This window comes from Cynocephalus volans, chromosome 8 (genome assembly GCF_027409185.1).
Source record: "Cynocephalus volans isolate mCynVol1 chromosome 8, mCynVol1.pri, whole genome shotgun sequence".
Taxonomy (NCBI): Eukaryota; Metazoa; Chordata; class Mammalia; order Dermoptera; family Cynocephalidae; genus Cynocephalus; species Cynocephalus volans.
In genome coordinates, this window is record NC_084467.1 from 34,673,911 (window position 1) to 34,685,607 (window position 11,697).

At 45.1% G+C, this 11,697-nt stretch overlaps 1 protein-coding gene across 1 annotated transcript; it reads left to right on the forward strand.

Annotated features, from left to right (window-relative positions):
• The first annotated feature begins 371 nt into the window (after positions 1–371).
• TMEM269 (transmembrane protein 269) lies at positions 372–11,261 on the forward strand. Its single transcript, XM_063106009.1, has 5 exons — positions 372–2,142; positions 6,232–6,329; positions 7,021–7,164; positions 7,830–8,030; positions 11,134–11,261. The coding sequence occupies exons 1-5, from the start codon at positions 2,102–2,104 to the stop codon at positions 11,259–11,261; spliced, it is 612 nt and encodes a 203-aa protein (XP_062962079.1). The 5' UTR covers positions 372–2,101.
• The last annotated feature ends 436 nt before the right edge of the window (positions 11,262–11,697 follow it).

The following is an 11,697-nucleotide window of genomic DNA, read 5'->3' on the forward strand; positions in this document are numbered from 1 at the left end:
GAAAAGGACACATAGGGCGAAGTTGTAGGTCTCGTTCTGTCACTTCCAGTGTGATCTTGAGCTAGGTTCTTCCCCTCTCTGAGTCTTCTTTGCCTTACCTGGAAAGGAGGGATCATAACCCTTGCTTGACAGAGTTCACGGGGCCAATGGAAATCCTAGATGTGGAAGTGCTTCATGAATGGAGGAAATAATGAAAGAGATAATATAGCTGACAAGTGATCATTCATTAAAAATAAAACAGCTGTGAAGTAATGCAGGTGTGGCAGTGCCTGGTAATTGGAAGATAGACTCTGGGCATCTGCTTCCTGGCTCTGAGAGGCAGAGATGCTGAGATGCTGTGCTGCTAGGTGACAGTGGGCTGGGGTGGCAGGTGATGAGGTGCCTGGCTTGGGAACAGCGGTGTTTGGTCCTGCTGGGGTCAGCCCTGAGACCCAGAAGAGACCACTCCAGTGGACTCATGGGGAGGGAGTATGCGGCAGTCCTTTGCCCCCTTCCCCTCCCTGATTTCCCTTGCTCGCATTACTTCCTGTCTTAGGTTTTTTGGGGCCCTGGCATAAGAAGGTCTTGGGAGTCCCAGTGGCTTTTGTCATGATACCCTTTGGCGAATGATGCTGGCCTATGGGAGCAGCAAGCTCTGCAGTCCTACCCTGATAAACTCCAGTCCCAAACTCCAAGTTCAGCCCCTCCCAGCCTCAGACGTCTTGGTGGCAGTATTTACAGGAAAGGAACATGATTTATCTCCACTCTTGCCTGGACCAGAAGGGCCTGTGGCTGTACAGATGGGGGCAGAGCCTGAGCTTCCTCACCTTGAAAATGGGTGAGGATGAAGTGAGAAAACAGACATAGAACACCTTGGAACCTGTATGTTTTACTCAAGTATGTGATTACTATTTGTGACTGGTGTGTTTACCTCAACCGTGGGGTTTCTCTGTTTCAGACAGGAATGGGGCCAGGCTCTTTCTCCAAAGAGACTCAGTTTCACAAGCAGTTTATGTGTGAGGAGTACACATGTTGGGTCTTGGAGTAGAAACAGAGACATCTCAGGCCGTGAAGAAGGGTGGGGCAAGCTGATTCCCTGCTGTAGTGAGCTGGGGAGGACTGAGGAGACCTGGGCCTGGCCTGCCCCAAATGGGGACACTGTTGCTGCCTATCAGGCCTGGCCAAATGAGCTCCCTCACTGCACTGTCCTACAAGCCTCCTCCTGAGATCTATGTGCCCAGCAGAAATAGCACCAGGTTTAGAATCAAGCAGGCAGAATTTGGTCTACTCACTAAGTATGTAACTTAGAGCAAATACCTCTATTTTTCTGAGCCTCAGTTTCTTCACTCATAAAATGGGGGAGAATTACAGCACCATTCCTGGAGGTCATCAGGATCAGAAGTGACAGCATAGTGAAAAGGGCTTTGTGAGCTATTTAGTGTTGTACATATTCATTTTATCTTTCATGTCTTCCCCTGTTGGAGGTAGGCCTGCTGTTCTGGTTGGGCCTATCAGAACCAGGACCTTGGGGCACCTTAGCTGCAGCCCTATGTTTCTGAGCAAGAGAGATTGGACTGGAGGGCAAGGGCCTTCCTGACTCTGCTTCTCTCTCGAGCCAACACTTAGTCTGTGACAAGGGCTCATCTCTCAGATGGGGGGAAGGTCCCATACCCCTGCACCCTGGACCATGGGGGTGCCAGGAGGGTCAAAATATGGATGGGAGGGATATCTCTGCTATAGGGCAAGGAATGTAGTCAGAGAGGGAGTGGAAGCTATGGCTATGTCAGTTCACCCACTTTGCTATTGAGCTCTCCCAATACCCTCTATCTCCAGCACCTTTGTCTTTACCTCCTGTGTCTCTTCCTTCTACCTTCTGTCTCCCTTAGTCCAGCCAGTGAAACAGAGTTGAGGGAGGGTGCAGTTCTGGGATGAGGTCGAGGGTAACAGAAGCTGTAAGGTCCTGGGAGCCTCTTTTGGGACTCTTTGACCTTGGGAACCCCTTGCCCCTTTCTCCTGGGCCCCAGGTAAGTGCACCAGTTTCTTCCTGGACCACGACCAGAGCCACACACAGATAAATGAGTTTTCCTGGAAGGATGTTACCAATGCCTTGTCCCTGGCCAACATGGTCCTGGGGCTCTTCTCCATCTTCTGCAGTTTCAGCAGGTAGGCCTGGGGCCCAGCAAACTCTTAGCCAGGAGCTGGAGCCAGTGGCATGAGGGAAGGGGAGGAAGAGTCTAGGGAGCCAAGCACTGAGGCATAGGGGTCAGCTGGGGGGCAGGGCAAAGTACAGTGGCTTAGGAGTCAAGGGTCCGAGATCTTAGCCTCAGTTGTATCACCAACTTGATATGTGACCTTAGCTAGGTCACATCCCTGAGCCTCAGTTTCTCCTTCTGTAAAATGAGGAGCTTGCATTATTGTTCTATAGTTCCTTCCAGCTACAGCAGTCTAGAATAGTTTTTATGAGAAAACCAAGAAATTCTGTTCTAGTGGCCTTTATACAATCTGTGGGTAGGCTACTGTTCATATTTTCAGATTCTTAAATTAGAACATATGACCTGGCAGAATATTAGCACTATTCTGAAAAGTCTGAGACATGTATATGTGCCTGAAAAAAGTTGTAAACAAATTATATTTCTATAAATTGAATCATATTTCAATGCCTTTGGGAAATCAGCTCTTTAAAATCCTTTATTATGCAAGTAACATCCTCCTAATCTATTTGATTCTCTATAACCATCAGCAAGTGACTTCTTTCTGTTCTGTTTCTCATGCATAAAATAAAATGACTTTACCTGATGATGAGTAAGCTCCCTTCCAGCTTGAAATTTTTATGATTCTCTAAGTCTGGGTTTTTGGAGCCTAATAAAGTGGGGCACACCTGCAGCAGAAAATATCTATCTTCTTAGTTCAGCCTAGTCCTCTGGGAGTGTAGTTTTTATGCCATGAAGGTGGGACCAGTATTTTTATTTAGCCTCAGTCACCTTTAGATACATGGGTCTGGGTCTAAAAAAAGGAAATGTTGTAGTTGTTTGGGGACAGTTGAGGTCTGGGGTCAGGCTCTCTTTTTGCTTCTGCTAAGCCACCTAAGCTTTGCAATCAGGGTGCAGACTTGGGAATGGGCTTCCTAAGACACGTTTGCTTGGGACTGTAGTGGCTGCTTTCAGAGTGACGTGGGAGCATGTGCTAGACAGAGGCACAGAATCCGAGAATGTGAGGTCTGAAAGAGCTCTTGGAAATCATTTAGAGTTTCAAAATACATGAGACAAAAATTGACAGAACTGCAAGGAGAAATTGATGACTCTACTATCATAGTTGGAGATTTCAACATCCCTCTATCAGTAACTGACAGATCCAGCAGGCAAAAAATCAGTGAGAACATAGTTGAACTCAACAGCGCCATCAGTCAGCTGGGTAGAATTGCATCTATAGACCATTTCATCAAACACCAGCAGAATACGCGTTCTTCTCAAGCTCACTTGGAACATTCACTAAGACACACCACATTCTGGGCCATAAAATACACCTTAACAAAGTTTTTAAAAATGGAAGTCATATAAAATATGATCCTAAACCACATGGAATTAAACTAAAAATCAGTAACAGAAAGATAGCTGAAAAATACTGAAAATTTAGAGATTAAACACACGCTTTTAAATGATACATGGATAAAAGAGTCTCAAACAATATTTTGAACTAAAAGAAAATGAAAATACAATTTATCAAAATTTGTGGGATGCCCAGATAGAATGGCTATTATCAAAAAGAGAAAATAGGGCCGGCCTGTGGCTCACTCAGGAGAGTGTGGTGCTGATAACACCAAGGCCATGGGTTCGGATCCCATGTAGGGATGGCCGGTTGCTCACTGGCTGAGCGTGGTGCTGACAACACCAAGTCAAGGGTTAAGATCCCCTTACTGGTCATCTTTAAAAAAAAAAAAAAAAAAGAAAAGAAAAAATGCTTGTGAGGATGTGGAGGAATGGGACCCCTCCTACATTGTTGGTGGGACTGTGAATTAGTACAGCAATCATGGAAAACAGTATGGAGGTTTCTCAAACAACTACAGATAGAACTACCATACAATCCAGCAATCCCACTGCTGGGTGTATACCCAAAGGAATGGAAATCATGTTGATAGGATACCTGCACTCCCATGTTTATCACAGCTCTATTCACAATAGCCAAGATTTGGAACCAACTTAAACGTCCGTCAGCAGATGATTGGATGAAGAAAATGTGGTACATATATGCAATGGAGTACTATTCAGCCATAAAAAGAATGAAATGGTGGTGCCTACCACCATTCACAGTGACAAGGATGAGCTCTGAGAAAATTATGCTAAGTGAAATAAGCCAGGCACAGAAAGAGAAACACTGCATGTTCTTGCTCATAAATAAGAGCTAAAAAGGGAGAGAGAAGAGAGTGGGGTGGGGGATGGGGTGAGGGAGAGAGAGAAGTTGAACTTTCAAGCGGGAGCAGAACTGACTACTAGTGGTGGGAAAGGGGGAGGGGGAGGGGATAGTGAGAGGTTGGTTAATGGACACATAACTGCCAGGTAGGAAAAATAAGTTCCATGCATGTCCAGTCAAGTTAGGCCTCTATAATTAACAATAACTTATTGTGTGTTATCAAATGGCTAGAATAGAGATCAAATGACCTTATATCAAAAAAATTAAGTTTTGTAATCATGAATATGCTAATTACCCTGATTTGCTCATCACACATTGTATATATGTGTTGATATTCAACTCTGTACCCTACAAATATGTACAATCAATATGTTTCAATAAAAAACTGTAAAAAAATATTTAAAAATAACATAAAATTAAAAAACAATGTAAGGTGACTCATGCCCTTAAATAACTAAAACCAAAAAATGTGTGGGATGCGGGGAAAGAAGTGTTCAGAGGGAAATTTATAGCATTGAATGCATGTATGAGAAAAGAAAATCTAAAATCAATAAGTTTCATCTTAGGAAACTAGAAAAAGAAGAGCAAACTAAATTCAAAGTAAGCAGAAAAAAAGAAATAATAAAAACTAGAGCAGCAATTGAAGAATTGAAAACAGGAAATTTATAGAGAAAATTAATGAAACCAAAAGCTGCTTCTTTGAAAAAATCAGTAAGATTGATACCTATACTTCTACCCAGGCTATCCAAGAAAAAAAGAGAGATGACACAAATACTAATGTCGGAAATGAAAGTGGGGCCATTACTACTGATCCCATGAACATTAAAAGGATAATAAAGGAATACTATGAACAACTCCACAAATTTGACAGCTTAGATGAAATGGATCTATTCCTTAAAAGACATATGCTACCAAGACTTGCCCAAGGAGAAATAGATCCTCTGAATAGGTTTACATATGAGTCCATTTCTGTTGCTTATAACACAATGCCTGAAACTGTGTAATTTATAAAGAAACAAAATCTATTTCTTAGTTTCAAGTACTTGGAAGTCCATGGTCCAGGGGGTGCATCTGGCTTGGGACTTCTTCTGGGTGGGAACTCTCCACAGGGTCCAGTGGCAACCAGGGCATCACATGGCGAGAATGGCTTGAGCAAGAGTGAGTTAACCTTCTCACTTGCTCTCCTTATAAAGCCATCAAAAACATGCCCATTACTCCATGAATGGATCAATCCACTCAGGAGGGCACAGTCCTCACAACCTAATCACCTCTTAAAGGCCACACCTTTCTAGTACCATAACTGGATTTCCCACCCTCTTAACATTGTTACAATGGTGGTCAAATTTCCGATCATGAACTTTTGGGGACACACTTGACCCATAGCAGTTTATATCTATTAAAGAAATCACTTAGTACAAACTGCTCATTTTACAGATGGAGGAACAGGGTGGTGATTTATCTGAGAATTCACAGTGAGATGGTGGCAGAGGCTGGGCTAGAACCTTAGCACCCCCGAGCCATCAAAAATGCCTGGAATTTAGAGTTGGAAGGAACTTTAGTGACTACCTAGGGGATTCAGGACACCCCTTTAAGACTGTGGGTTAAGAGTATGGGAGGGATGAGAAGGATGTAGACACCTGTGAAGGGGTGAGTGTGTGTGTGGGAGGTGTGTAAAGCAGTATATATCAGGATGTGAGTGTGGGGGGCATGCAGGAGTGTGTGTATGTGTGCAAATGTAGGAAGTGTGTAGGAAGTGTGTTAGCATATTGAGATGGGGGAGGAGTGGTTGTCCACTGCAGACTGTGAAAGAGCTGTGCTGTCTGGGCCTGCTGGCCTGCACTTTAGGAAATCCCACTGTGCCTCCTGGATGCTTCTGGTCAGCTTCCTATTAGATACTGCGGTCCAGACAATGACCAAGCACCTCAACATCTGCCACAAATCAGGTGAGTCCAGGCCTCAGGACCCTAATCTCTGGCCCCAGGAGCATCCATCTCAGGTCCCTGCCTCCATCCCCTAACATCCAGCAGGCCTTTACCAGTCACCCACTCCTGTTCACATCCCTCCGAGAGTAGCAGAAGGAGCCCTGGAGCAGGAGTTAGGGAGCCCCACAGTCTAGATCCAGCTCCTCTGCTGTCTCACTTATTGATCTTTGGCTAGTTCTTTTCCTGGCTTTTGATTTCCTTATCTTCCCTCCCTCCCTCCGCATTCTGGGCTGATCTAGGTATTGGAGTAGGCATGGTGGGGGGAAAAGGGGTGGGGGCAATGGGGAGATGAAAAATTACCCCAGGCAGAAGAGCTGGTTTAAAATACAGTTTCCATGTAAGATTTTGCTTGAACAAAGAGTCCCACAACTTATCAATATGTACCCAATTGTAGTCCAACACTTGCATGTTGAGGGTGGGAAAACTAAGACCTGGAGAGGAAAAGGCTTGCCTAAGGCTGCATGGTCAGTCCCAGGCAGAGCCAGGAGGAAACCCCAGTCTTTGGTCTACATATCACACCAGGGAGCTGCTGCTGCTGCTCTTTGGGGACCTCAGGACCTTGCTTGTCACCACTTCAGCTCCCCCACCAGAGGGGGCTAAGGCGCAAGACATACAAGGGCAGATTCCTCTAACATTGGGCCTTCTGGAGCAGGAACTGAGCTGAACGACTTTGCTGTCTTCACCACCTTTGGCCTGGCTTCAGCCCTGCTCCTGGGCGTGGATGGGCCTTTGAATGGCTTCCTGGCCATCATCTATGTGGCAGCTGCATCTTTCCGCCTCTGTTTTTATTCAACTGGTAAGCTGAACGCAGGTGGCCTTAGGACTGAGGGCAGGAGACCATGGAAGGGAGGAGATGTTGGATGCCACAAGCCTGGAGTGCAGTAACTGACTCCTGCTTTGCAGTCCCTCTTCCTTCTTTCTCCCATGCCCCATGTCCACTGGAGGCTGCAGGCTGCAATGGCCTGCAGAGCCCTGGTCTGGGAGGTCCGCATTTCCTAGAGCAGATGTCCCTCTTTCTTACTTGTGACCTTTGGATGGAGTACATCGATTCATGGACTTTAGAACTGAGGTTGTACTCCAGTTCCCCCAAACAGATGGAGAAACTGTGCCCTGTTGAGGGCAATTGCTTTGCCTAAGGTCACAGAGTGAGGGAGTATAGATACAGCATGGGGCTTTGGCTAGAAGATCTCAAAGGATCCTTTCAGCAGAGAACTCCTGGGGGCCAGGGCACACCCGTAGTCCTAGCTGGCCATCTGCTTTCCCTTGGAAACCCAGTGCAAAACTCATGCATCATCTGTGTTTGTGAATAGCAGAATGATTTACAGCCTGCCAATGCCCCTGGATTTCAGGGCATTTTGTAGCCTGGGTAGGGGAAGACCCAAAGAGAGAGGGGCCTGTTTCATTTAGATGCCTTTAGAGCAGGGGGAAGCGGCTGATCCCCGTGTGTTCTTTCCTTGGCAGGAGTCCCCTTCACATACAAGGGCCTACCCTGCTCCTATGCTTCCTGCGTGTTGGCTTCCACTTCCCTCCTGACCAAAGGCAACACATTCATTCTCTGTTGTATGGCCTCGCTCATGATTCTATTCATGATGGACCAGAGTTACTACCCACACGACGAGATCCTTGAGTCTGAGAACTGGAAAAAAGTCATTTATATGGGCGGTGAGTGAAAACTGGTCTCAAATATCCCTAGTGGCTGGTTTATCGCTGCTGCTCATTGCCACCCATAGCTCACTCCAGCATTCCGTCTCCCTTCCTCAGCATTATTTTTCCCTGTAGAATTGTCCATCTGACATAATACATATTTACTAGTTTTTTATTATTCAAACACTAAACCTACCCCCAATAGAGGAATCTCTTTTATTCATGCTGTAATCCCAGTCCTAAAATTGTGCCAATCACATAATAGATGCTCAGTAAATATTTGTTGAATGTTAATGAGTTCAATAGAAATTTAGGTAGAACCTACCATGTGCCAGGTACTGGGAATCAAACTGGTAAACTGGACAGTCCCTGCCTCCAAATTTACAGTCTCATAGGGGAGACAGACACCAAACAACTAATGGCAGAAATAACTAGAAACATAGTTTTGATGTATCGTGAAAGTACTGGCTGCTCTCAGAGGGTGTCAGAGGGTGACCTAATTTAGATTGGGATGGTCTGAAGGGAGGGAAAGGGTCCTTGAGGAGGTGATGTTTAAGTGAGACCTGCAAGGTGAGTGGCCAGGTGAGTAGGAGGAGTAGTTTAAGCAGAGGAAACTAGTGACAGTTCTGAGGCCAGAGTTGCTGGGTGCATTAATGGAGCAGTGTGGCTGGAGAATAGATTGTAGGAGACTGAGAATGGAAGTGGGAAACCAACTTTTTGTTCAGACAAGAGGTGACAGTGGCAGTGGACATAAGGAGAAGTGATTGAATTTGAGATACATGTTGGAAATAGAATTGGTATCAAGCAGGGAGGAGGAGCATGGATGACTCCCAGGTTTTGGCCTTAAGCAACTGAGCGTTGGGTTCCAGGCCCTGAGGTCCCAGTCACACTGGGGCCCTGGCAGATGTCTCCCTAGAGTTTTCTGTGATTTGGTTTTTTGTTCAAGGAATATCAATATTTTTCTTTTAAAATGTGCTCATATAAACAAGACAGACATCTCCAAGGATACTCCTTGTTGTGAGTCCACTCTAGTTTGCAGGTCCTCGGTTCCATCCTGACCTTCCCCTTAAAGTTCATGCCTTTTGAAGCATTAGCACCAACAGCCCATCCAGGTTCTAGGTGCTGGTTCCTCCAGTGCCCCGGATGGCAGAGGCAGCATTGCTGTGAGAAGAGTCTGGGTTTGGAGCCAAACACACCTGAGTTCAAATTCTAACTCCAGCACATATTAGCTGTATGAACTTGGGCTAATACCTCACTGTTTTGAGCTCAATTTTCTTCATCTATAAAATGAAGCCAATAATCCCTACTTGCGGGATTACTGAGATTAAATGAGATAATGAATATAAATCCTCTGGCACAGATGTGTATGGTAAAGGGTCGTTCTAGCCCTGCTCTTCTCCTCCACGTCCCCTTCTCCTATCTCATAGCAGCAGCATTTCCCACGGTGTTCTCTGTTCCCATAGGTACTACTGATCCCCTCTTCTCAAAATAAACCATACACTTGTCATTACCCTTCCTCGGATTATTTTTGCTGTGTGAGTCAAGGAGGAAACTGCACCTCACAGATTTTGACTCCAGATAATACCAGAGCCCTGCTGCATAGATTTCAAAACAGCTGCTGTTGATACTCCTCTCACCTGACATGCAGCCAAATCACCTTTTTAGACAGAGGTCCCTTCCCCCTGACAGAGCTCCATACATTCATAGGCCAGCTTCTGAGACCTTATGTCATGTATTTTCCAGGACAGCTCTGGTTTTAAATATTTGTTTCCTTGCCTCAACAGATCAATGACTATTCTGAAATGCAGTGTTCCAGAATTTTAATACGTATCCTTAACTGCTTCTCACAGAAGCACCTAGAGGTGGTCTTCTGTTAAATCATATGTTCTGATTTCTCTTACTGAATACATAGTGGTTATTCCCATGGAAATGCTGTTGGCCCATCCTCTCCCACCCTCTTTTTGAGTTTTCTGAGGCCGTGTAAGTGTCTAGTTTTTAAGAGTCAGGCAGACATAGGTTTGAATCAAGACCTTGTGCAGGTTACTTCTCTTTCCTCATCTGAAAAACAGACTTAATTCTAAATCACAGGATTATTGTGAAGTGTAAATGAAATAATTTATGTAACATACTGAGCAGAATGTCCAGTGCAAAGTACATATTCCACTAATGTGGGTGCCCTTTTGCTTTTTGGAGGTGAATCTGAGATTCAAATTGTGTTGGAAGTCCCCAAGACCACCCCCAGGTTCAGTGATTTGCCAGGACTCACAGGACTCAGCATATTGCTGTACTCATGGCTAAGACTGATTACAGCAAAAGGATACAAAATAAAATCAACAAAGGGCAAGAGGTACATGGTACGAAGTTCAGAGGAAATCAGGTGCAAGCTTCCAGGGGTCCTCTCCCCATGTGGTCACACAGGACACACTTAATTTCTCCACTACTGAATTGTGATGATACATGTAGAGTGTCGTGTATGAGGGAAGCTAATCAGAGACTCAGTGTCCAAGGTTTTGATTGGGGGCTGGCCATGTAGGCACCCTCTGCTGAGCACATACCAAAATTCCAGACTCCCAGAAGGAAACAAGTGTTACCACCATGCTTGACGAACAGTCTAGGTGTAGTGAGCCACTCAGTTAGGGAAAGTTTTATATTGGGGTGGGAAACTATTTACTATTCAAGTTTCCAGATGTCACCCAAGGGCCAACCTTGCAATCAGGACTTTCTAAAGATGGCAGTCTCAGGCCTGCTATGTTAACTCTTTTCTCTATATGTTTAATATTGTGTTGGCCAGTATCTCATGTTAAACTTGAAATAATTGGGAAGATTTTTTTTTTCCTAACAAGGAATCTGGGCAACTCAAATTTATTGCTGGCTAGGACTGATTTCTGATGTAAATTTGACAAAATGGAACCTGATTTTTTCATTAGGTTATAATTGTCTAGTTACTTACATTTGTCTGTTAAACTGAACTTAAAGACAGGGCTCTTGTCTCTTTGTTTGTTTGTTTCTTGGGCACTGTGAGAAAAAAAATGAAGGATGGGAGGGTGGGGATGGGAGAGCAGAGGGCGGGAAACGTGTAAGACAGCTCACAAAAATTGAGTGTCTGCATTTCTTCTTCCAGGTGTCGTCATGCTGTTTTTCTCCCCCTTCTCTTTAATTGCTTTTTACTGCCTGATGTGGTCGCTGTCCTACATCTTCTTTCCAGATGCTCTGTGGGGCAAAGCGGCCTGTCTTAGGCTACAGCACTGAGGAACCTAAACAGCTCTACCAACTCCCACTGCCTCTGTGGGGTTTGAGGCAGCATGTTGGGCCAAGCCTTGCCTTATCCTCACTAAAGCTTCCCTTGCATGTGTGTTGTCATGTGCTAGATACATGGTATCTCTGTTGCCTTGAACCAGAACAACCCACAGTAGGGCCAGTGGCTTTTGCTTCTTTTCTTGATTCAGGGTTCTGACTCCCTTGGTGACAATACTTGTTTATGTCATGTAGAACAGAATCTCTCCCCCCACACACATACTAAATTTGTGCTGGGCTTGAGTTCCAGCTCTATTACTAGCTGGATGACCTTGTGCACTAAGGTTCCTCCCTTGGAAAGGAGTGAAATCCTTCAGAGTTGGTATAGACTCTGCCTCAGCCCTGCCTGATCATAATTGCCCCAGTGTGGCAGGGAGTGGGGTGGGGGCTT